The 26,605-nt window shown below is 42.9% G+C and overlaps 1 protein-coding gene across 2 annotated transcripts; it reads right to left on the bottom strand.

Moving 5' to 3' along the window:
* Nucleotides 1-107: 107 nt before the first annotated feature.
* On the bottom strand, nt 108-22,292 carry GNPAT (glyceronephosphate O-acyltransferase). 2 transcript variants are annotated; one of them, XM_052805867.1, is made up of 16 exons: nt 22,013-22,292; nt 18,446-18,637; nt 15,788-15,964; nt 14,767-14,896; nt 12,073-12,200; nt 11,538-11,613; nt 10,785-10,936; nt 10,564-10,694; nt 9,629-9,852; nt 6,899-7,144; nt 6,103-6,182; nt 3,510-3,650; nt 2,500-2,599; nt 2,314-2,407; nt 1,045-1,106; nt 108-718 (listed from the first exon to the last, which is right to left on the bottom strand). In XM_052805867.1, the coding sequence occupies exons 1-16, from the start codon at nt 22,259-22,261 to the stop codon at nt 675-677; spliced, it is 2,226 nt and encodes a 741-aa protein (XP_052661827.1). In that variant the 5' UTR covers nt 22,262-22,292; the 3' UTR covers nt 108-674. The 2 variants fall into 2 exon arrangements, with proteins under 2 accessions (XP_052661827.1, XP_052661828.1); XM_052805868.1 differs by having other exon boundaries at nt 18,446-18,634.
* Nucleotides 22,293-26,605: the final 4,313 nt, after the last annotated feature.

Below are 26,605 nucleotides of genomic sequence, written 5' to 3'. Positions count from 1 at the left end.
CCCCGCGCCGCTTTGCCCCGCGTGCCTGCGCTTCGGTTTCCTCACAGGGCAAAGGCGGGAAGGGCGGACGGCGCAGTCAGGGGAGGGGGGGGGAGATAACAAACACGTTGAAGACGCTGCTTTAATTCAGTTTTTAAATAGAACATTCGTAAAGTAGTTAATTCCAAGTTGCCTTAAAATAAAAAAAAAGAAGCACAATTAGCATTTGTGGCCATTGCGCGAGATTTGATTCGTGCTCTTCCTTCGTAAGGGCCTTATCTTACATTTAGCCAGCCAGCAATGTATTTTTCTAAACATTAACTTTAATAGCAAGTCTTCTAATTCCCTGTTACATTTTCACATCCATGAAATATTTGAAACCGATCACATTCCTCGTTACAAGTCTAGAAAAACGTATTTAAGTAGCCGTTACTGTGCGCATCTCTTTAAATATTTATCAAAAAAAAAACCAAACGAAAACCGATGCTTAATCTGTTATAAAAAACAATACACGGTGAGGATACAAATACAGCTCTAACCCTCGGCGGCAGCAGTTTCTAAGCGGTGAGGGAGAACACCTCTCCCTCCGCCTCCCGGGCTGGTGGGGAAGCTCGCCTGCTCCGGCCCCTGCTCCGGTCGGTGGTGGTCGGTGTTCTCAGCAGGCGCTTACATCCCGTCACAGCATCACGAACCGCTTAGAGCCGTGCGGCTACAGGTTTCTGTACAGGTATCCTGGCGTCTGACGCAAAAAAACAAACCAACCAGTAAACGCTTATCATCAAAATGCTGCAAATACCACTCCATTAAACTACTTCTTGCTTTATTTTCCCTGGTCATTGGGTTGCACACTATTTCAAATAAAGTAGGGAGATCAATGCTGCAGTTAATGACACCAGAGAAAGTATTGTTAAAAAAAAAAAAAAAAAATCACTAAGATTTTTATACAGATAAATCTAAGGAACTACTAGGGAAAAACCACTACATCTAATGATCTAATGTGCGTGTATTGTCCAAAGTAATTTATAACTTGAGAAGCTCTCTTCAAATTAATTAGAGAAAACTTACCAAACATGTCCAGGATTTTATTAACAGCCTCTTGATTTACATTGTAAGTGAATCCATTGGACCTACAGTTGAAAGAAAACACACCTGTCTCTTGAATGAATATTTCTTATTCCAGTCATTGCTATACAAATAATCTGAATTAAACATTTTCGTAACTACATCATATTTTTCATCCTACCAGCATACATATTAATTTTAAGGACATGGCAGACTTCTAAGCAGATTGTACTCAAGGACAGTTATGGTTTCTTTATCCTTCCCCTTGTTCACAGTCCCCATGTTTCTCTCTTCCCTTGATTTTTATTAGGGACAACTGCAGGAAAAGAACGTTTGTATGTTTTCAATCATATAATTTTCATGACTATCTCGCTGAAACGGAACCAGATCTTCAGCTGATGTCAAATTCTGCTGCACTCGATTTTTTCCTTTTACTTGAAAGGGGAATTTAGCTATAGACATCTATTTAGCACTGTGAGAGGGCAGGGGACATAACAACAGTACTTTGTGCACTTTCCAAGAGCACTACAAACCTTAACCAATTCCTTTCCTGAACAGGGCATAAGAAAATAGCTCAGGGTCATCAGCTGCCAACTACGTTCTGTGAAACACTCAAGAGAATGTGGGGACTTGTATCAGGGACTTCCATGGTTATACTTTTAAATACAGTAAGAAGCACCACAACACAAATTAATTTGGTAACAGGAAACGCATGTCACTGTATTTTTGTATAACAATAGCTGGTTTTTAATCTTAGGCCTATAAACTATGAACTGTGTTAAAAGACTTTAATGACTAAGCTTTCAGTTAAATTGCTTTGAGATGTCAGTGCTGAACCCCCCCCAAAATCAGCAGTATCCCCAATTATTGCTTACATTGCCTGATGAGGCTCATTCTAACACACAGAGTAACCCTTCTATTAAAAATAAGCAGGACTGTTCTCTTTGCTTATGAAAGCCTTGGGAGAAATTTTGAAAACCAAAAGGTAAAGGGAGGCAGAAGCAGCCTGCTAGTGAGTTAATGAATTTTGTTGCTGGGTCCCACAGGAGTGTCTCCACTGTGACAGGGTGCCATTCTGCTCCTACAATGTGTACAGAAAGGAACTACCTGGGTCTTCACCGCGACTCGAGTAAATCCAATCAACCTTCAGTTGACTGGTGTTCGGGCAGTCGGGGTTCTGCTGTTCTGCTTCATACTAATAGCTCAATCATTAAGAATTGCCAGCAAGACCACAAGCTGACTTCAATACACCAAAAAGCCAATGTTACTTACATTTTCTTTTTCTTCACTGCACCTAGTTGCACAAGAGCTGCTAAGGCATTTTTCTGCATGTCAGAAGACAGTGCTTCATAACACTGCGTGTTCCCTACAGAGAAAGCAGAAACACAATTAAAAGTTTTATCACTGTCTATTAACAGCTACACTTGTAAAACCTTATTGCGTAATGGCTGTACACACCCTTCTCAAGAAGTTGAAAAACAAAGTTGCGGACTCCAGGTATCAACTGCTTCTCGGTAAAGGCTTCTTTTGTTTCCTTTGAGAGGTATCTAAAAATTAACTAACATTTTAAAAAAAATTAGCACTTCTTTCCTTTTGATTGTCAGCTTGTTATGAATTACAAACAGACATGTCCTCATAGGTCAGTAATCCTCTTCCACTTTGAAAACTGTAGGAGAGGAACTCAAAAGGTATCATTACATAGAGCTTCTGAAATTTTTATTACTGTTTCACAAGCACGAGAATCCTGATATTAAAATAAGGTTCGGTATTACTATAATACTTACCTTAGACATTAATTTAACATTCCTGTTCTCACAAACAAAAACAGTATAATTTTTTTAAAGCAATACCTGTTTTACAGATGGTAAAAACTGGGCAAATCAGTGCAGTTCAGCCCAAGTCCTACACCAGATCATTAACAGACTCCACTAGGTTCAAATGCCTACAGTCCCACCAATCTTACACTGACATAGCTGAGATTTTTAGCCTCCTGTTTTTTGTATACATTGCTTATTACAAGAATGAAAGTGTTTAGTCTTATTAAAACCTTGGAAACCCAAAAGAATTTAAAGAGATATGGATGCAATTAATGACTCCCAAAAAAGCTATCAGATATGACATGCAAACTCATTTCTGCACCTGGCAGGACAGCCTACATAAAATGAATTACACAAGACCAATGAACCAGGTAAGCAGCACACTCCCTGTTAAGCTCATAAACCCACAACGGGCCACCACATTACAAGGTAGTTACTGCTTTAGTCAATTGGAAAAGTCTGAGCCAAAAGCTAAAAATCAGGATCCTGGGGAGAAGGTGGTGTTTAAGATATTTATTACTGCTATTTCTCAACTCTTGCACGCTCCAGCCACAAAAACAGTCACTATTTATCCTGCAGAAGTATCATAGCTCTCCTAGTTTCTTCTATAAAACACAGGAGAAAAAAGATAATTTTCTGAAGAACACATACCTGATAACCTTCCACAAAAGGTCTGAACATAGCTGACAAGAAAGATACTATAACACTTCCTTTGTCGGTAGGGTAGATTTCCTGTTGACTTGTTTGAATGGCATCACATTTTGTGAGTAGAAAACATCCTTCCTCAAAATCCTGGGAGAGAGAAGCATAACCGAAATTTTAACATCTACCGTAAGCGCAGCTACCTTTCCCCACAAAATCAACAACAAAACCCAGACAACGGGACACCACTTCCATTTCTGAACTCAGTTCTCAAGAGACTGGAACCAAAATTTTCCTATGTCCCAGAAATACCTTTATAAAAAGGCAGTGGGAACATGTTCTTAAACACAGCAGCATCTCGATCCACAACGGGCCTAGGAGCAAAGAAAGCGGCTCTGGTAACAGCCAGCCTGAGGTCCCTCAGGATTTTGTCAGAATAGGGTCAGGTTGCCTGGTTTAGGGTTTTTTCTGTGGGTTTATTTATTTATTTATTTTTTAAAGTCAGGGTTTGCCTTTATCTCATGCCCACTGTCTGCAATAAATGATAACACAGTTCACTGACCTGCTCTCTACAAAAGAGACAACACAATGGCCAAAAGTTACACATTATGGAAATGTCAATGACAAAAACCATTTTACTGCCAATACCAGTGTAAGGCGAGGGACACACACACCACACACACACACATACAGAACATGAGGGGATGGGACACAGACATGACAGACACATGGATGACTAGAGGGGTGGGTTGCTAAGAGATCCCTTAACATAAAAAACTATTTCATTTGACTCCAGTAAAGTCAGTCATAAGACAGTCACCTTCCTGTTCCCTGCTTGGTTTTGGTACTTAAAAAAAATCTGCAAGAGGCAACAATTGCTAACAATGAAAACTAAACATAACACTGCCAATCAGCCTTTAAAAAAAGGCCCAATTCTCCTCTATATAAAAATCTATGAGATTTTAATATGGTTCCAAGTCTTGAATAACGCAGGAAAGATCACAAATATCACCATGAGATATTTGGCCTTAGCATTGATAAAAATCACAGTTAATCAGTTTTAAATCCAAATAAAAACTACACGTGGACTTACCAGTTTATATTTGGTACGACGCTGAACCAGTTTTTTTACTAATAAACTTGTGCTCGCCTGTATTTCAAGCTGGCTGGACTAGAGCCAGCTCCAACCCAGCAGGATGTGTACAAACTGACACAGCAAGTCCTGCAGAGAGCAGAGTGCTGCCTGCAGTTTTCACAGCTTGCCTGTGTCCAGCTGTGTTAGGAGAGCACGCAGACATACTGAGCCCTGTAAGAAGGTGGTATGCAGGAACAATATTGGCTTTGTCTGAGTAATGGTTGTATGGGGCGGGGGGGGGGGGGGGAAGCTCTTTTCAAGCAAATAGCATGCGGCTAAAGCTTCCATAAGACTCTAAGAGGGACACTGTTATGCCATTAGGAAAGTTCTCCCTTCAAAAACCTTCACAGGCTGCATCGCCTCAACTCTGCAGATTTTGGCTGCAGAAATTTACATCAGGCTTTACTATAAGCACTTTCCTCATAGTGCTCGCGATGTACTATATGAATCTACAGGAGATAAATGCCAGTAATAGAAAGCTGAAAGGGCTCAACCATGAACCATCAAAATATAAGAAAAAAAGTTTACTAACGCACAGGAACATCGAAACCTTCAGAGTTTGAGGTATAAGAGGAACACTAGCCATTGTGTAAACACTACAGAAGATACCACCATGCTGTGCAGTCAAGGAGAGGTAGGTACAGAGGCGTACTTTAACAGATGAGGTGCTGGGTGTTGGCACAGTTCTCTGGTAGCCCTGCCATCACAGACCACACACATGGAGCTACACAAAACAAGTGATCACAGCTGCACTAGAAGGAGTATAATCAACCAGAGGACAATAGGTACTTAAATTTAGAATTGCATACTCTATTTGTCAAAGATAACAAGGGCATACAATGGTTGGTCATTATTTGGTATAATACCTATAGTTTAACTTTCTGAAAGAGCAGCAGTGCCCCTCTGCTACACAGTATACAAGAGCTTTTAGGAAAAAATTATCCTGGTGTACTCTCAATGAGAATTCCCGTTTTGTTTCTGCACTGACAGAACATACCCACTCTGTGATAGACTTCAATTAAATCTACATTAACACTTTTTTCTTCACAGCCTAAGGTCTCTTTCATAACTGTAGAGCAAGAGGACAGTATTTACAGTTCATTTAAAAGACTGCTTTACATATATTGTTATAGTTGTGCTGGAAGACTGGTAGCTTTATGCAGAAAAGCCAAACTTCTGCTACAGTTCATTTTAATAGTTCAGACTTGGGCGATTTCAGGATTTTTAGTTTTTTACTGGAAGGGGGGTGGGGGGAAAGAATGCATATGCAACCTTGTGGATTCAGACAATGTTTTGCAACTAATCAAATGACCCCCTTTTAAGTTCTTCCTCCCACTTACAGATCAAGTCGATATCACTGTAGGTGTTTATCACAAAGCACTTGTTTCGCAGAGCCCTGAAATCAGATGCTATTTTAGTTGGCTGCATTACTGACTATCAGTATTTTTGTATAAAGGATGTTTTTACCTTCAATGAAATGCCAGGAAAGAAGATGAACTCATCAGAAAAAACATCTCTCAAGAAGCTGAAGCAGCTATAGACTTCCTCTGAAACAACATATTGTAAAGTACTGTTGTTTAAAAACATAATTTAAAACATGCAAGTGAAAAGCCATTTACTCCTTATTATAGAGAGAGTACCTACTTCAAATAAAATTTGGACTTGACATTAAAAGCATACGTACATATACAGCAGCAACCACAACAAAACGGCAAGTACTCAAAGCACTTGATTCAATTGTTACCAAAAGGAAAGAGCAGGGCGTTGTAGCTTCTCAGAACATGCATTAAAAACCACATAATTAGATGCTGAACAAAACTAAGGTTATGTATTCTGAGAAGTTTCTTTAAGAGCCAAGTATTGGAGAATGCTAAAATACTTCAGAAACAGTAGTGGGAAGAGAAGAAAGACTGAAAACTGGCTGCACCGTATGCAAGTGAGCCGTGTGTAATTTGTGACCTAAAATGCTGGTCTGCTAAACGCCAACAAAATAAGACACTTAGGAACCAGGATCAGCTCATCTTAACCCTGCCCTCTCAGCAGAATATACTTACTTTCAAAAGTATCAAAGGGTAAACAAACAAAAAAAGGCAAGCAAAACACGCCGGTCCCTTCCCAACACATCCACCTTATGCCATGGGAACTTATCCAGTCTAACAGTCTCAGATAGCTCCCACTAGCTGTCACAGGAACCTTGTGCTCCTCTCACATCTGACAGCGCAAGAAGCAAAGCAAGTGGACTCTCAGAGCTACCCAAATGTACCTTTTCTGAAGCTGCGTGTCATCTGCAAGGCAACTGCCACCAGAGATGGACGCACAAACACGTTCAGCAGCTGGTTTCTGTAGGTGGCACACATGAGGATGGCCAGAGCACGCTTAAAGACGATTTCCCCTACAGCTCCATCTTCCACCCCTTTGTCATTAAGGACCACGTGGCCATTGACAAGGCGAGCAATATTGGCATGCAGGGTGAGGCCAGATAGGACTGCTTTTCTGGCACACAGGTTATCTGTCAGGAAAACACAATGCTCAGGAAGATGCAAAAGGGAACATAACTATTGAAACAGCCTAAAATGCACCAGTATTTCATTAAGTTTTATCACTGAAGACCGATTATTACCCCAAACACTCAGTTAGCGAGATGTTCTAAAATAATCCATACCAGGAATGGGCAGCCTAGGCATAGTATGAGATGGAGAGAACAAATTTCAGACATTTCTGTAATTAAAGCACTTTAAATTCTTCTACTTGCTAACAATGACAAATACTTCATCTCTGGAAGAAGTGTTCTGAGCCTTCAGATAAAAGAGGATAGATCTGTTTGACAGATATATTCATCAGTAAGGAAATGGAGACCATACTTTTGCTTAGGCTTTTCTGACACTACAAGTTTTGGAACAGATGCATGTCTTCATAATGTTTTTCCTCAACTGTCATATACAAGGAAGGCCTCATCCCAAATTAAGCTTAAATAAATCCTGACGTAAGTATCGTTACATAATATACCTGCTCAAAGAGAAACCAGACTGTACTTAAACTCAAATCTCTTCTTGTTTCATAAGACAATCCTTTTAAAATGCCTAAAGCAAGTGTGCGGTTTCAGAGGTTTTTTTGGTTTTGTTTTTAAACAACAAAGTTCTTCAAAGGCAGGCATGAGTTTCACAAACCTGTGGGCTTTGGTCAAGCTTTTTTATCAGTGTGACACACCACAAACTTTATTCAGATAAAGAGCAGCATCTCAAGTTGTGAAAATACACTCACTCACCTTTTTAAAATACCTTACACTTTAAACACTACCAAAACATTCCCTTCATCAAATGTGAACTCTTTGGCAAGCAAGGAAAGAAGCAATAAAACCTTCTTATTGAACATTAAAATACACTTTACATCTTCACAGCACCACAAGCATATAAAATCAATATAGCATCTGACAGAAAAAAAAAATTAAAATTTCATATGCTTTCCCCTTAACATAGATTTCACATAGAATCTCCTTGCATCTTACTTGCTCCTCCAGCCTACTTTGTTCCATTTTTGCAAAAGCTCCCAAGTTTCCCAATATAATAAGAAGCAGAAGTCTGAGCAAGTCACTTTGCAGTTCCTGTTTTTAATATAAAATTTCTAACAGCCAAGCGAATGTTCTGCCTGTAACAACCAACTAGCAAGACAAAGGCACAAACAACTAGCTGTTTGGAGTCAGAAGAATGGACACATGTAGTTGCTGATTTGGTGACATCACCAAATTAGCCTTTAAAATGTATTTATTCTTTCAAATTATTGACAATCCAAAACAACAAACCCTGTTTCTGTATAACTGATGCCTAGAGCGGCGCCAGCACACTCCAACAAAATCTGCTCAGTTGTTGTCATTCCTCTATTTCATTACCACGCCTATTTGCTATTCCCTGACCACAACTCTACTAAAGCAAAAGCTTATTCATTGTTGGTAAGAAAATACACAAAATAAATAAGCAAACCCAAGTGTGGTATGCTTTTCAGTTTACTGTGCAGTAAGATTCTAAATGATGTTTAAATATTGCCATGAAATTCTTCCTTTTACCAGTCTAGCAGGAGCAGACCTTGTCTGCATTCACTGCAGTGCAGATCTCTGAAAGGAGAAGTGGTTTTCTCCCAGAAATGACAGAGTTCTGTTATAACTGTAGCCTGCTCCTATTTCTTTATTGCAGTAGTGAGAGGGATCCTTGATTATGCACATGACTACAAAAGCAAAGACCCATGGTTTAAGTCTACCTACAGTGAAATGGTAAATGTACTTGCATTACACATTATTTTTCTTTGCTAACTTTACCACTTATGTCCTGAGGCTCTAAAATTAATTACCTGTGTCACCTTGGCTCACAGAGAGAAGTTTAAAACAATTATTAAGAAAGTTTGGAAGGAGAATCAACCTTTCAGCAACCAATATATACATATACATTATATATATAAAAAAGAGTGTATGCGTGTGTATAAATAAATAAATGAAACCACCAAGGAAGCCTTCTCCCCAAGTCATCACTGTTTCTGGGGTTAAAGTGAAATTTAAAAATGAATAGACAACTTATAGTTTTGATTTTCTCTTACCCATTTGTTGCCACTAGTTCTTTGCCACAGTAACAACTTACACTATAGTCAATACCAAGCAATAAACATAGCATTACACCAAGTTAACTGCTGCAGATCAGGTAGTTGCCTGTGACTTACATAGCATTCAGAAAGATAGACACTAGGCAAATCTCAGTACTCTAATACAAGTACCTTATAATTTCCCCCTCATTCCACACTTCCACCTAACTGTTTTTCAAAGTATTATCTTCCACAGGCTAAGTCAAAACCTGTCAGGTTTTAGCATCATTTTTTGCATATCCTAAAATCCATTTACAACTCTGAGGAAAATAGTCTGTAAAGCTGTCACCATACACTGCTTCCACAGAAATGTAAGTTATCCTTCATAAGCAACAAAAGGAATAGAAATAACACTTTCTCTGCATACCAGGCCATTCAATGAATCCTCCAAAAGTCTGTGTTAAGCCTTTAAGCCACAGGGTCTTTTCTATTAGAAGTTCAAAATCCATGGCTGGCAAATTCTGGAGCAGGACAGCAGCAACTAGCACCCACGGGCTCAAAACCATGTTTTCTATTTGCAAGAGCTCCATTTTATAAGCTACGTCACTGACAAATTCTTGGATATCCTCAGATGGCTTTTGGGGAAGATGCCTGAAAAGAACAATGCAGTTCAAGGTAAAGAGCTCCAAAAACTGGAATATAAATCACACCCTTCCTTATTTCTTCCTTATTGCTCCCAGATCCATAACTACTTTACAGCACCTAGCATCTGGAGGGTGATTCTATCTCTGTGCTATGTATGTAGAACAGAAGTACAGAGCAAAACATCAGTAGCTTCATGACAGTATTTGAAACACAGATCTTTGTATTGATGCTGCACACTTGTTATCTTGAAAAAATATGCATGTTATACATATGTATATATATAACATGTACGTTATATAACAAATTGCAAAAGCCACCCAATCCAGTCATAGACACAGCTCCCTGGCACATGATCACGTAACAGTTTGCCGTAATAAAGCAAGAAGGGAGAGAAAGGCAGAATTTTTAAGTGGCAAGAACACCGAATTCGCAGAAAACAGAGGTTTGCCTAGCTCATGCATCATCATTAAATTTTAAAATGGCATCTTCTCGACACAGTACGAAGCTACCCAAGTAACAACCTGTTTCAGCAACACCCAGTCACAAGCATGATAAGCCTCTGCTGAGACAAAGCAGGTTCAGCAGTCTAAATAGTCAGATGGGGGAAGAGTGAGAGAAGGTTGCAAACAAAGTACAAGAGAACATCTTAATTATTTTACATAGGTGAGGACTAAACAAATGCTTTTCCTGTGCATACACCATGGAAAGATGTGGTACCTGGGAACCAAATTGTATGGGCACCGATTGATTCTCCCAGATGCCAAGGTTCTAAGTGATACCGGCTGGCCAACATAGATATGTATGGTACCAAAATTGTCACTGAGGATTCTTCTGGCTTTTAACAACCCCTATGAAAATGGGAAAAGCAAAACTCAAATTTTGGTGCTACAGGGTGTGTATACATCCACCTATGTTCTGTTCTTAAGGAATTTACATACAGATGTAGATTCTTTGGGCTTTGGAACTCCTAGGAGTTCATATGCATAGAGAGATTCTTCTAATATCCTCTCATAACTGATGCTGATGGGAACAAGGTACGTGTCAAAGACTTCACGTTTCAAAAATGGTTCCATCACAATGCTGAGAAGACCTGCAAATTGAAAAAAAAGAAGAAAAAAACCCAGTGAATCACTTGTCTTTTTCAAGTAGGGAAAAGCAACTGCAATTTAACTTTGAAAAAGATATCTTCAAATTTTAGAAACTGCTAATAGGTGTGCACTGTGCCTGTTCTCTCTTCAAGCAAGCAGAAGCAGAAGACATTGCCCAAGCTTTAAAACAGAAGGTAAATGTAAGCAATGCGTTTGGACAGCTATTTGTGCTCTTTTCAGCAGCACTGCTCTGCGCTCACACAGCATCTTCATTCTAAAGATTCCCCATTACTTTTATAGTTAGCTTACAATATTTCTCTGCTGGTCAGGGGATGCCTGTTTTCTAGAAAGAAGAGGGTGAAGAGTTATGCAATTAAGTACACAATGGGGCAAAGGGAGAGAAAGCAGTAGAGTGCAAGAGACACGTATTGCCGTTCTTTGTATGACCTTGGAACTCCAACCATAGTGTTCTCCTTACTCTGACAGACCTCACCAATTTCCCATCACTTTAAAAGCCCTTGTGTCTGAAGAACTTAAGAAGCACATAGCAACTAATGAAAGCACTAATAATCATAAAAAGTTCCGAGTTTTCAACAAACCTACCAAACTTTGGAGTCAGAGTCTTGGCGGTGCGGCTTCTAGTCCCTTCAAGAAAAAATTCAATTGGGGCATAGCCACTCTTCAAAAGTAAAACAAAACAAAAAAAGCTGGTCAGAAAAATAAAAACATTTCTTCTTTACTGCCCACAAATAATTTTAAGTACTTAAAATGTAAGTAAGTTTCTTTTAATGGAAGCCATGCATGTCTAACTTCAGTAATCTCTAAGCCTATATTCATCCATTGTATTTGCCACACCATATAGTTAAATTAAGGAAAATATTGTATCTGTCATGAGATAGGGGCACATGATCCAAAGCACTGATGAGCAGCAATTTGTTTACCACCTACTGCTGAACTATAACAACAACAGAGTGCATGCATGCTCTTCACCTACAGCAATTCTGAGGTAAAACACATTTAATCAGATCCCACTGAAGACTTTCAATCACATAGCTATAACATTGTGCGTATTTCACGTGAATCATTCCAACAAAGTATTTCTTAGGCGTACATTTTGAGAGTTCAGTAATTTATTTACCCTTAGCATCGTTTTTACATATTCAGCAAACACTGCCCAGTAGAGTCTGTTCCCACCGAAGGAACGTCGCATAAAAAAGGCACCTGCCCTTCGTAGCAGCTCACCAACTATTTTCATTCCTAGGAAATCTGAAAAACAATGAAACAAAAACCAAAACCACACACAGAAAACTTATTGATTAATATCAGCCAGCAGAATCAACTACTTTCTCTAATACACTGATTCAATTACCAGAATAAAGAAGATCTCTTTCAAGGATTCTATTGTTGCAAATACCTTTATTTGCTTCAGATTGTCTACCAAGACTTATGTAAACATGAATGGCATAATATGCTTTCAATTTTTTTTGTGTAAGCAGCATTCACTTAGAGCAATTTATTTTCATTATTTAGATGGCCAGATTTCAACCCTAATAAAGACTACATTTTTGAAGTACATTGTCTCACTCATCTGCAGAAGGATCAGTTACCACTGAATGTATCGCAGAAGACACAGAAATTAACTGACCAGTTACACTACACTATACCATTCATGATCCTGACTCATCGCATTGGGAGGTGTACACCAAACCAGCTAAAATTTTTTATAGTTTTCTAGTTTTAAGCAATGACAGTCAACACTTAACTTGTCAAAACCAGGAAACACTTAACATTAACATATTTCTTAGGGAAGCATTTAAAATGAGTCTACACAGCAGCCGGCCACATGCCACTTCAACCTCCTTGCCACCTCACTCCATGAAACACTTGAGAACAGATATTCACTCAGTAAAATAAATTCACATGTGCAGCTGCAACGCTGACAATGACTGCCTTGAAGATGTCATACGTCAGACACACATATATGTGAGATACAGAGAGAGAAGGAAAAATAGATAAAAAGAAATTGGCTACAGGACCCTGGGCAGCAATAGCAGCTGTCAGAGCTTCCCATGTACAGAGGTCCATCTTTTTCCTACTCTCCTACTACCCTCCCTCTCTAACCACAACATAGACTCTATCCCCTCCCTTACTTCCACCCTCCTGCCGCATACTCAACCTCCCAAGCAGGATGCCAGCTGCATGCCCAACGCCTCTCCCCACCCCATAAACCGGCACTGAAACGCATCCCTTCACGAACCTCACGCCTACACCACCTCACCAGCTCTGCACCTCTAATCAGACTTGCTCCCAAGACCTGAGACAGAAACACAATCCCAGCACCAGATAGATTCCCACTATAGTACTGTATGAGCATGTACTCTGGTGTTAGTGGCAACTGTTTACGTTCCCTTAGCTAATCCCCATAGATCTATCCGTATGCTACTTGAAGCCAGTCGATAACTAACAAAGCAGAGGCACTTACCACCTGTATCAGGAGAGTGCCTCTCCACTCAGCACAAGTACCACTTTGAGAGTGAGTTTGTAAACAACATCTTGTGAACCTCTAACACAATATGCAGTAAATACAACTACAACCATAGAGAACTGTGTTTTCTCCAGAGGCATTGAAAATAATACACACATGCAGCAGTAAGCTGCAAGCCCCTAATTCTGAAGAACTTTGACCCCAAAACACCCAAAACACATGAAAAAATGTTAACCACTAAAAAAATCCCTCTAAGCTAAACTAATAGTATCTTAAGATACTGTTTTGAGGTCCAAAACTCAAAAAGGCTCTAATCCAAAAGTCAGCAAAGGATTACACCGATACCAATGACAGCATGTGACCAGATTCTGAACAATATGTGACAGGTAAGCAGCTGCAACACCTTGATCAAGGCAGCTACAAGACATCAACTTCTGACTTCACCAGAATCTAACCCACATCACCTAGAGGCAAGATACCACGGACTCAAAGACCAGCAGAATCTCGTCTTCCCTAGCAAGCACGTTCTCCCAGCTTCTGCTGATTTTCTACTGGTCTTCCTAACCGCTTGACTGGAAAAGTAGAATACAGTAGAGCAGTAGGTTCCCAGATCTTTGCTAGCTTGCCTGTGTGCATTACAGTGCTGCACCAGACCCGAGGTTGTTGTCTGCCTGCTTAGAAGACCTGGTTGATACCCAAGACTTCCAAGATCAGGTTTCTCAGTTAAGTGCTGCCAGAGTCTGGATCTTCAAAAAGCACTTTAACTCAGAAGATGTTTACTGTTAAAGTCTTCAAGAATCATTTCCCGCAAATATACTGGCTTCATCTGCTTTAGAATTAAGTGCATCCAAAATCGTGACCTCTGATGTGAAATTTTGTTTCCCAGCCAGCTCTGCTCTCAGCACTTCACATAACAGAGTTCTGCCAATGCTTCAAGGGAATCAGTCACATCAGCAACAAGCACGAGGTGACTGGCACTTCATATCTGGCTACCGTGACTGCACTTAAAACTGTATAAAGTATCACAAAAGGTTCTGTATACACAGTAGCTCTTGGGCAAGTTTTTGCCTGTTCCCAGGCCAAAAAAGCAATATAGAAGTCTTCTTCACAACACCTATCTTTGCCCTGGCCTTGGGTCTACAGATGGGGTACTTTTGGGCAAACTTGCTATGAAGAAATTCACCTCTGATTGGACTGAGCACCGATGAGAAGCTTTCAGGCACCGTAAGCATCTCGCCCAAAGAGGTTTTAACGAGACATATTTGGAACAGAAGTTAAACACAACTACCAGACCCCTTGGTACCAATTCTCTGAATCCTGAAAACACTGTTAAAAGAACATACTTGCCTATTCCTGCAGCAATGACAGGCAAAGCCAAGTCATACGTATATAGCAAATAAGACAGCATCAAAAAGTCTACATAGCTTCGGTGACTGGGCAGCAGTACAACTGGATGCTCCTGAATGGCGTGTTGCAACTAAAAAAAAAAAACAAAAACAAAAACCAAAAACACCCAGCACAAACAATATTGTTCCAATATTTACAGACTGACTGTTGAAATTTGAAATACAGACCTTCAGAGAGCTTAAAGCAGAGAGAAGCTGATTTGTTTGAGGGTGGTTTCTCTGTCCATATACTCTACACCTTTTTCAGCATGGAACCATAGGAAATTTGGAGCAGTAGTTTCCAGACTAGCAGGCTGTAGTTCACAAGCATCACAGGACTCAAAAGCCAGGGCCACCTCATTACATGATAGTCTAATTCAAATCCCTTTTGATGGGGATGGGAAACCCAATAGGGGCTGTCAGGGCTGACATTGCTGTCTTCCAGGGAATGCATTGCACCCTCCAGAACAGCGGCATCCTGCAATGAAACAGGGGGACAACAGCTCCCCTGGAAACTGAGGCAAACTTAAAGCATCTCCTGCCTCAGAGGCACACAATGTTTCACCACTCTTAGCTGTATGAAGGTTTTGCAGAACAGCGAACCCACTCAGCCACATAACTTTAGGTTTTCACCCCCAATTCACCTAAATGCATTATTAGATTTATAATATCAGATAGAAAAACTCTCTCAGTAGCTGATCTAACAGAATCACTGACTCATGGTATTTCTTACCATAGGAAGCATTTGGAAAATGTACAAAAAGTCCTGCTGACTGTTTGCCTCTAAAATACTTATACATCATCTGTCTTTCCCCCCACACTTACTAAGAAGTGCAGTAATAAACACAAGTGCAGTCTTTTTTTTCAAAGGGTCTTTTTCATATTTGTTACTTGGAGCGAAGATTAGAGTCTTTGTCCAAGTGACTGGTATGAAAATATTATAACTTTTATAGTTTTCCCCCCCCCCCCCCACCAGTACTCACTCTCTGCATTCCTTCTTCATTCACACAAACTCTCTGGAAAAGCTGTTTAAATATTTTGCTCAGAGTAAAGGCAAAAAATCTGACAGCTCCTAACTGCATACTGTGACCCATCTCATCCAGGATTTCCATGGCTTCTTCTTGAATGATATCAGGTGATTCTCCCATCTCTTTTGCTAACTAAAGAGAAATAAAACAAACAAAATAGCAATCAGATGTTGTTCCCTTCTCCTTGCCCACACACGCCATTCTACGTGCCACAACAGTTATGGCAGAACTACTGCAATAGTCAGCAAGATTTGATTTTATGTGACAGGCATGCATCTAATAATACAGAATCTGTTCAGTGTCAGCCAACAAGAGAAAGCCAAGTTAAAGCTGTTCAAAATCAAGAATGAGCTCAGATGTCAATGGTGGGGGGGAGAGCGTGCAACAGTTTTTTGCCCCCTAACACACAATCTGAATGTTTTAACCTGTAGCATCTTCAGAGGAGATTTAAGTTCGAAGAACATTTCCTATATTATTGGTCTAAGGAAGGCTGTGTGTGATTTTCTTTGACTAGTAAAATGAAACCTGTGTTTGCAGAGATCTCACAACATAAATCTTTGAAGTGCATTTGGGTTAGATTTTAAGACTTGACTGAAGAACCTCAGCCCTATCATGCTTCAATTTCTTTGTAACGTATTACTTTGGCAATGGCTAGCTGAAATGCATACAAAGCACCGTCTTTACCAACTTTGCACGTCAATGATCTTTTTTCTGTTGCTATGCACATTCCCTTTTAAAGTTTCTTAAAACAGACCTAAATAACGGTCGTCCCTCCTATTTGATACTTTGAATCTAGAACTATTTAATTGAAAAGTTAGTCTTTTACTGTTATGGAATGAGGAACATGCCTTTTGCTCAACATGGAGGAGGAAAGAGGAGGAATGGCAGAAGAAAAAGCCTCCAAAAAAGCATGGCTCTGTTTAGAGGCCAGCACTGCTTACTTATTATTTCTATTTTGAGACAGAGGAGAAAATCCATCTCCCCCCAACCTACCTCCATACACCACCTTACCATCATAGCTACTGGTTCAACTTTGTTTTATTAAATGCATTATCCTTTATCCTGCGTATTTCCACATGTAGCTATAACTGATTATTTTAACCACTTAAAGAAGCCCAAAACTGCTTCCACTTGAGCCTGAGAAAATCAATCTCTCTTAGGAAGCCAAAAAATTATTCTTGTTATTCACTAGGGAGAGAGATACTGTTCTCATTCACCAGGAAAAGGCCTACCACACAGTTGATCTTGTCTGAATTAAGTGCACATCCACTACAGAGCTAAGCACTTACTTCCCAAAATCAGGAATCAAAAAAACAGACCAGTCACATACAGCAAGCTAAACCAAACAAATGCACTTAATTTTACATACTGCACGTTAGTAACCTCAGCGATTTGTCACAAGAACAAATTCTAGTATGCCTCTGTAAAGCTGTGTAAACTCTGCCCAGGCAGGAGGCACACTAATCATAGCCTGTTGGGCATATTGCCCAAGACAGTCTCAGTTAGATACTTCCAGTAATTTCTAGTGCAAAGCTGATAACTAGATTGCAATGGCAGGTCTGCTAACCCCCTTCAACCACTTGACGCGAGCCAGGAAAATACCCATCAAAATCATTTTCCATCAAAAAAGCAGCACTTCAGAAAATATCACACAAATGCCTTTCTTTCAAATCTGATGTAAAATATTTTCTTTCAGTAAATGTTTTAGTGTTTCTAAAGTTGAAAGATTAATTTTTCTGGATTTCATACTACTTGGCAATTCATGATGGCAACAGGACTACTTCGTAGGACACGGTTTCGTTTGTCAGATTGTAACAGATTTTGATATATCATAGGTAACACTGACCATTAAAAAAAAATAAACAGAAAAATTTTATGGTAGCCACTCACTCAGGACTAACCAAAACATCTTATATGCTTCTACTGGCCTGGAATTATTTTTCATGAATACTGAAAATAGTTACTCTGCTAACGAACACACACTCTTATTTCCGCCATTTCAACACAGTGTAAAATATGAGCCAGTTTGACTACAAAATATTTTATTCATTACAAAGTAGTAGCTGCCCTTCATCTTAAAACAAAAATTTGGTTATATCTTCAACAGTGTTTCTAATTGAAAGAATTCTCTGTGAAATTTAACTCTCATTTTAGGGAAAGTAGCATTTATGACTGATTCATAAATACATCACTAACCTATAAAATTCCTACAAGACATCCTCAAAGTACAAAAACGTCTACTAAGAAAGAGTGCTTATGTCTTTCACAGGGCTGCTCTGTGGCGAGGACAACGGAGGAGGAGGAGGAGAAAAAAAAAAAAAGTCAAGCACATTAGGTAAATTAGATGGTAAAGTGTCGTATCTGCAAAACCAAAATACTATTTATGAACGAGCTATCTAACAGCTTTAGTGGCAACTCCATGGCAAATCAGTATTTGTTTTTCCTGCCAAAAGAGTACGGCTCTGAAGTTACTGATTTATTGGACCATGTTTCAAACTACAGCTATCGTGTTTGACAAGGTCAGCAATAATCTTTTTTTCCCCCTGCTGCCACACAAAGCTTGGCTGTGTTCAGTCTACCTCCTCTTACAGCTAGCTCCGTGTCCAGACTCACCTGTTTGATAACATACTGAACTTGCTCCGACTGGAGAACAGCACTTTTAATAGCGTTTGGCTTGCAAGGTGAAAGTCCCTTGTAGATCACAGGAGTATAACATTTCATCGCGTATCTCAAGTCACTGGACAATCGTCTTTCCTCCAAGATATCTTCAAACTCATCTCTTTTCTTTGATGTGAGCTCTTTCTGCTGGGAACATATAAAAAAAGAGTGAGACACTGTCTCGAGCTATTCAGTGGTCTGCTTGGCTACAATACCAAAATAATGGCATGCAATACTTTTGCAATATTTGGGGTTTCTTTTTAGCTTTCCATAGTGTCTGCATGCCACACTCTGAGTGCATGAACAAATATTACCTGGTTGGAGCAATGCTGCAGAAAGAAACTAAAAAGAAAAGGAAAAAAAAAAAACCAGCAAAAAAACCCCAACCTTTTCCAACTGCAAAGATGCCCAAATCACCCTATGCCACATGTTACTTAATTCTGCCCAACAGGAAGGAGTTGAGAGAACACCTGGGCTTTGAAAGCTAAAGTGCCTTGCCTCCAGCCTCTCCATGATTAATAGGTGTTAACTAAAACACCTCTCACAGCTGCATGAAGACAATGCCATGACTGACATTATAAAAACACAGTCATCAACACAAAAAAATAATCCCTGCTACTTTAAGTTGCATCTGGGACCTTTGTGATTCGTGCTGTCTTTCACCAAGCTTGGATATAAGGTACATAAAACACAGCCAGGCAGGAACAAACCAGAAAAGCCTTATTATCAGCCACGTGAAGATCAAAATGCAATATGGTGCACACGTAGGTAAAAAGAGAGCTCCGAGTAACCAACACCGCTGCTAAGCAGCAAAACGGTACATCAAGAACAAATTGTGGACCCATCCCGCTGCAGAAACCTCGGTGACAAAATTCTTCCCCTTGAGTCAGCAGGCATCCCCTGCGCTGGAGAGAGATGTCTCCTATTACCTCCTATAACACCACAGTTCATATGAATGACCCCTCAGTCTTTCCAAAACTGAAATTGTATTTCTCTGAACTTCAAAACAGCAGCAATAGCCACCAGACATGCAAGGCAACTGGAGCAAGCCTCTATGAAACACAAATATAAAAGTTTTTGGTTATGACCAAGCATATTTATTAGAAGAAGACGCTAAAAATAAAAATGCTTGTCTCTTCCTCTACAGCATCACTTGAAAGGTAGCACAGGCATCCCTTTTATTCATTCTGCCTCCTCTCCCTATATACAACCTGTGCAGAACCAGTCTGATAATGAAGGATAAAACATGTCGCTTCATGGGCTCTTACAGTGACCTTTTCTGGTGCTGGGAGGAAAGCCTGGCCAGCAAACACGTGGGAGAACATCAGGAAGAGATAAGCAAAATGCCCAGCAGCAGCAGAGGCTGGGTTTTCAACCTTGGGAGAGGGAGTCAGGTTTCTCTGCCAGCTGACCACAGCCACATCAGCAACACTATCAAAGCAGCTGACATTTAAAGTAAGTAGAGAGCAAACATCAGCGCACACAAATCCTGCTATAATGTTTGACCTTCTCATAATCTTTTCCCCACACAGTATAGTCACACTTGGATACCATCCTCCTACTACAGTAGCATTTGGTAGATTGTCTAACTTTTCTTTCCACTGCTGTAGTTTAGACAATTGTCCCAAAATAACTGCAGAACGAACCCTCCAGGGACTTTTAAAACAATCCTATACAAGGTGTTAAACCCAGGCCCGTAGTCATTTAAAACTTTAAGGGTTTTTTTCCTGTACGGTTTAGCATTAGAGTTTTCAATCTTTCTTCCTCCACAGCTTTCAACTAGTTGGTGTTTTGCAAGAGCCAAGTAACCTAACAACTGTTAAGACTGGAAATAGTTTATATTAGCTATCTGTTGCCATTGACACGTTATATCAACACCCTTGATTAAAAATAAAACAGAAAAAACCAATCCATTATGCTCTGTAATAGCAAAAAAGATAGCTCAACTACTAGCTGGCTCTAAGCATACACCTACTTAGATCAGTACGTGACAAGTCATGGCTCAGAAAAATCTAAGCAACATTTATGTCAATTACCAAAGTTTAAACCCTGCAGTGTGCAACTACACGAAGCCCAGACAAAGAAACCCAGCGCTCAGCTCGGGTAGCGTCAGCCACATCAGCAGTCACCGCGCGGCTACAGCCGCTCCCCAACATGGCTCTGGCGAGCGGGGTTTTGCAAAGGCCACGGCCAGTTGAAAAGTCACCTCTCTGCCACTGCTCCTCATCTGGTGTTTCCAGATCTGATGTACAACTGATTTCTCCCCATGGCAATGGTTATTTTCACGCCCTGTCCTGAAGTATTGCTGAGGGAGCCAGAACACACACTTTACCAACCACTAAAGAAGAATAACACTGCTTTTACACATTACAGCCAAGCTGTTCCAGTTTCAATCGCCGACTGGTAGAGAGCACATTTAGAAGATACGCCGTTGGAAACCCTGCCATCAGAAAATGCAGTTACACGCACCGTTACTGTGACATTGGTGAAGTACAAAAGCAAAACAGCAGGAGCGTGGAACTCCTCTGCTTCCATGCAACCTTTGACAGCAATAAAACGAGGGTGCTCATGACGCTCTTCGACACCAGCGTACAGCCAAGGAGACACAGAAGAGAAGTCTGGGAATCTCTACCGAAACCAGAAGCTGTTTCCCTCTCTCCCTGGTCCCCTCCTCCAAATGCAAGCAGAGAAGGGGGTTCAGCACCCCACACCCAAATCTCCTTGTCTGAGGCTGGCGTAGCAGCTGCAGGGGGAAAAAACAAGGTCAACGAAGTCATTTCCACCATGTAACACGGGAAAACCCGCTTTGGCCAATCCACCTCCTGACAATTTTCGAGCACCGAATTCCTCATCGCTGCCAGGTTTCTGTCCTGCACCGCAGCCACGGAGGCTGCCTCGCGTAGCACCCCTGCCCTCCGACACCTGCCGCCCCAGCCAGCCTCTCCGCCGGGCCTGGTCGCAGGGTTGTCGGACAAAACCTCTCTAAAGCAGAGTTTCAGCCGCTTCTGAGCGTTTTTAAAGCCGCTTGGCCTTTCGCAGCGGATCCGAGGGGAGAAGCGGCGCTCGGGATCCTGTCGCATCTGACACGACAGGTACTGGGGAAGCAGGAGAAGCGGGCCGGGGGACACGCAGCGCCTGGGGAAGATGAACTTGTGAGGGGAAACGCCTGGCTCCCGCTCGGCCCCTACCTGTCCCCGTTGGGGCCCGGGAGAGACCTCGTCCCCTCCCGAGCCCCTGCAGAGCACAGCCCCCGCCACCTGCCCCCAGCCCCGCCACGGGGGGGGGGGGGGGGGGGCAGTAGGGCCGGGGGAGTTGTGCGCGATAGACCCGCGCCCAGCAGAAACCCTCCGCTCCCCCCGGGCCCCAAACCGGGGGGGGCAATCGGCGTTGGGGGGTGGGGTGGGGGTTGCGCCAAGCGCCGTCACTCCGCTTCAGAGTGAACGGCACCGGCGCGGCGCGGGGGTCAGGCGGGCAGCCCCCTTCCCCGCGGCCCCCCACTCCCCCCGTCCCGCCGCTGCCTACCGAGTACATGGGCGCCCCTCGCCGCGCCCGCCCGGGCGCCGCCGCCGCCGCCGCTGCCGCCGCCATGGTCCTGCGAGCTCCGCCGCGCCGCCCCGCGCCCCGCTCGCCCGCCCTACCCCGCCGCGGTGTCCTCCCGCCCGCGGCCGCCTCCCGCGGCGCCCATAGCCCCCCGCCGCCCCGGTTGGGCCGCCCGGAGCGTTGCGGCAGGCGCGGGGGAGGGCGGGGGGACCGCGCGATGGGCGGCGCCATCTTGGGGGCGACGGGAGCCGCCGGGGATCAAACGTCCTTCCGCCCCGCGGCAGCCATGGGGTCGCGGGAGCCGTGCCGCCGGCTGGAGGCGGTGCTCGGTGCCCTCTACGATCTGGGTGGGTGAGCGGGGGCCGCGCCGCGGGGCCGCCGGCGGGGCGGAGCGGGGCCGGCGGCACCGCGGCCTTCCCTGGGGGCTGGGGGGAGGGAGGGTTCGCTCTGAAGCGGAGCGACGGTGGTCGCGCGCAGCTGACCCGGGGTACGCGTTCCGGCACGCAGGTGAGGAGCCGAGCGCTCGGGGCTCCGCGGAGGACGGCGAGGCGAGCGCAGGAGCCGCGGCGGCGGCGGCGGAGGAGGAGGAGGAGAGCCGGGGACCGCAGCCGGCGGGCGGGCGGCGCGGAGCCCGCGACTTTTTCGGGGAGCTGCGGGCCGAGCTGGGCGCCGCCGCCATCCCGCCGGCCCCCGCCGCGCCGCCGGCCGTGGAGGTCGTGGTGTTTCGCGGGAGGAAGAGGAGGGGACGGCCCGGCCCCTCGGCTGCACCCACCGGGGGTGCCCAGGTAGGACCGGGCGGCGGGGGGGGGTCCGGGTGGTCCCCTCTGCCCCGAAGCCGCCCTGCCCTGCAGTCGTGGGTGCCCCTGGCCCCTAGCAGGGACCTTCTTGTAAGGGGGTGCGCTCCCCGGGCACGGCACCCGTCAGTAGCTTGCTGGTTCTTTAAAGCGCAGATATATTTATATTTTTTTTTTAAAGCCACACCGGAGAGTTGACATTAAGCGGGTGCTGGACCGGGATGCCCTTTTCTGGTGACAGCTAAAACCAAGCAAAACCCTCTGCATGTTTGGTTATTTTTTTTTTTTTTTTCCTTCTGTCTCCCCAGTCTGCTACCCTAAATTGTGAGATACCTTCCATATTTCCCCTGTCCCACACCTAGTTTCTTCCCTCTTGCTAATCCAGCTGCCTGGAAATCTGGGATCCTTGGGCGAACGGTGGGCTCAGCTTGATGGCATCCAGTCCTGCTGATTTCCAGCAAGGCTGCTGGCAGGGGCAGGCTGAAGCAGGGGTGGGGGCAGGACTTGAAAACATTTTTTTCCCCAATTTCAGAACATCTCTGGATAAGTATCTTATATTTGAAATAGATGTATCCCAACAAAATAAATTGATCTGCAGGTAGGACTGCTGATACAGCAAGAAGTGAATGAAATGGGAAGCAAAGCCTCTTGGCTACTTCTGTCCCTAAGTGTTTTGTGTGCTGCTCTGTTCTTGTCAATAGGTGTGGATGCGAGGTGCCAAAGCTTTCCTTCTCTTCTCTGGCATCACAGCAACACTTAGCCGTTCACAAGCAACGTGCGTCTTGGAGGATCGGTGTTGGGTGGTCGATGGGGGAAGGCATGACAGCATTACATCTCAGTGCTCTGCTGTGGTTTGTTGGTGCCAAATTCCCTTGTGCTACCAAAAACTGTAGCTGAGTTGCTTCAACAGAGAGGCCTGGGTAGGCTTGGCTGGAAGCTGAGCTGCCTTCCACACTGAGCAGAGGGTCCCTTGCTGGTTGATTGGTCTCCAGATTTTATAGCTTCTCTGGTTGTTTTCTCCGAATTGAGTTTATGGCCGTTACATCAGAAGCCCAATTCTAAAATAAGCTCTGGTAGGCCAGCATGTGGCTGTCTTGAATTCAAGGAGACTTACTGGTATCTGGGGTCTGACTGCTGGGAATTGGGACGTTCAAGAGACTGACCGAGTGGTTGGTTGAATCCATAAACTTTTGTGCTTTTTCTGGCGTGTTTTCCTCTAGAAGTTGCCCTAGATGTTTATTTTCTCATGCTTTTTACAACTTAAATTTTTCTGACCGAAAAGATTTGTGTTAGGCTTGTTCGTAAAACACTCTAAAAATAACCAGGTTTATTTGTGGTTGAAATGGACAATTTTATACAGAAGCTTTTGCAGAGTTGAGAGAAGTTTGGGTTTGGCTCTGGTGGATGCAGAGGGAAGCCCTGATGTAACCCTGGGACCTGAGCCTGGGACCCAATGTGACTTAACGTCCTGGAGAGTGAAAAGGAAATGCATTAAACGCACTCAGGTTCAGTTTTAATACATGTGTAGTGCTCCTCCCTCCTTAAAGGGCACAGAGCCCTTGACAGCAAACAGGGAAAGACGAGCGGATGCTACTCGAACAGACAGCCGTTTCCCTACCCGTGCTGCCTGCCTGCATCGGCACGCTTGGGAGCGGGCAGAGCATCCGCTCAGAGAGGTGGTTCAGCACGTCCTCCCTGAAATGGGGAGTCAGACACAATCGAAAATAACCCTTGGAGATTTGTTACTGCTCTGAAGTGTCCCACGTGGGACAGTCCCATAGCAGGCAGGCGTGGAGCTCTCTCTGGGGATTTTGCGCTTCTTTTTCTTCCTAGGATATGGTCTGTCCCCGCTGGATACTTCCCCTGCAGATTGAGAACTGCTGATGGATGGTCTCCGTGTAAATCGTGGAGTAGAAAAGATGTGGCTTTTACTGATCTCGTTTTGAGCAAGTAGTTTTGTTAAACAGCGTTAAGTGGGGTCTGCCATTTGCTGACTGCACCCTTTGGAGCTGTTTCTCTTGCATTAGTTAAGCTGGATATGTGCACTAATATATGTCCATGCAGTTGCAAATTAAGCTTGTTCTGTGTGTTGCCATCAGCACATGCGCTATTACCGCTGCATGCTCTGTCTCAAACAAAATGACTTCAAGTTCACGTCCTATCCTGCATTAGCAGTTTGGTACAGATTTGGAAATGGCATTATGCGTGATGCGTAGCTCACACGTGGCAGTTTTTCTTTTATACTTTCAAGTATAAATTACATTTTATAAAAATTAATTGCAGATATTAATATCGTTCTGAATTATGAAACTCTTTGTAAGTGTTAGCAGATGATCCAGGCACGAAAATGCAGGACAAAGCTATATGCGCTGTGCTATAATGGTACCCTATAAATTGTGCAAGGTTGTTCCAGTAAGACCCTATAATGTCTACATACTAAAAATGCTGTTGAGACTGTCTTTTTTAATAAATCCAGGTAATAAAGCTAGAAAAAGATACTTCTGGAAAGCTGTATACTTTTCCCTACAACTCATTTTATGTTTCACTGCTTTCCAAAAAACTGCCACAATCAGCATTTAGACTGGTGTTACTTGTTATATTAATTTGAAATGTTTTATTTGTTTATAGACCAAAATAGTGGATGAAGAGAAAAATGCAAATGAACAAGAATTTAACTTCGAAAAAGTAAGTCAGCAGGACCTATCTAATCTCACTATTTTAATGTGCAGGTATGTGTATTTATATCCTAGGGAAACCTACGGTGGGACTGATGGGAAATGCTACCAGAAAAGGTTATCTCTTGTAAGTGAGGATTTTCTAATCAGTAGTTTTGGCTGCGTGCCTTGCCAAAGGAGGAGCATGCTGGCTGTTGTCAACTGCTCTGTGTGAAGAGAGGCATGTTAGAACTCTGTGGCCTTTCTTTCTGATCTTTCAGTGAGAATTTGAGGAGGATCACTGTATGTTAGCTGTGTAAAGCCATGTGAGTACCCATAATGTTTAGCATAGGTCTGTCAGGCCCATGGTGTTAGTCTTGGATTTCTGGTCTCATGTGGGAGGGAAAAAAGTATCTTGGCATCTATTTTTGAAACAGCAGATGACTTTCCATTTGTCTTTTTATTCTCATCTGTTCTTACATGACTGCAGCTAGCATAGGCCTTCTTAGATACTGATCCGTTTACAGATCTGTACAATGTGTTTTATGTGCCTGATCTCTGCTCAGGGACGTGCTGTGATCCGGTGAAATGTCTCACTGGAGATTCTCCGTGGAGCTCTGTACTGCTGAGAACAGGGGGGATTTAACCACTGACTTTAAAAAGATTATGAATTCACCACTTGTTTTGCCAGGTTATTCTTGTATGGTGTCAACTATACGTGTGTGTGTGTAGTCAAACCACTTCACCATCTGCCCATCTGTGTTTGTCTGCAGCCAAGGAATGAGGACACTCTGTAAATGTTGGGTGCTCTGAGTAGCACATTTCGTTGTTCTTCTTTGTGCAGCATAACATGACTCATTTTTATACGGAGGAGATCCATGCCATGTGTTGTTTTGTGTGAAATGAGCAGAATCGAAAATTGTCCCCTGACAGTCCTCGCCACCCAGACATTAGATGGACAGTGGTTAACTGTTCTGCAGTATAGCTCCAAACTCAGTTAGTTTTATTTTATAGCACGCTGATTTTGGGTATTAGCCAGGGTTTCTTTGGGAGTATGACTTTGTTGTGGTCTGTCAAGTGTTATTTGTTGGACAAATTATGAAGTGCTTGCAATTTTCTGTAATGTT

This window comes from Harpia harpyja, chromosome 13, assembly GCF_026419915.1.
Source record: "Harpia harpyja isolate bHarHar1 chromosome 13, bHarHar1 primary haplotype, whole genome shotgun sequence".
Classification (NCBI taxonomy): Eukaryota; Metazoa; Chordata; class Aves; order Accipitriformes; family Accipitridae; genus Harpia; species Harpia harpyja.
Note: the sequence above shows the minus strand (reverse complement) of the source record. Positions and strands in the feature narration are given on the sequence as shown.

What these genes read in the sequence shown, in the direction of transcription:
- GNPAT (XM_052805867.1), bottom strand. Translation starts at nt 22,261, where the DNA reads ATGGCGCCGCCCATCGCGCGGTCCCCCCGCCCTCCCCCGCGCCTGCCG. An exon ending in ATGAAGAAGGAATGCAGAGA is followed by an intron (nt 14,897 to 15,787) that starts GTGAGTACTGGT and finishes TTTTTTTTTTAG; the next exon opens with TTGCAACACGCCATTCAGGA. An exon ending in TAAAATCCTGGACATGTTTG is followed by an intron (nt 719 to 1,044) that starts GTAAGTTTTCTC and finishes TTTTTGCGTCAG; the next exon opens with ACGCCAGGATACCTGTACAG.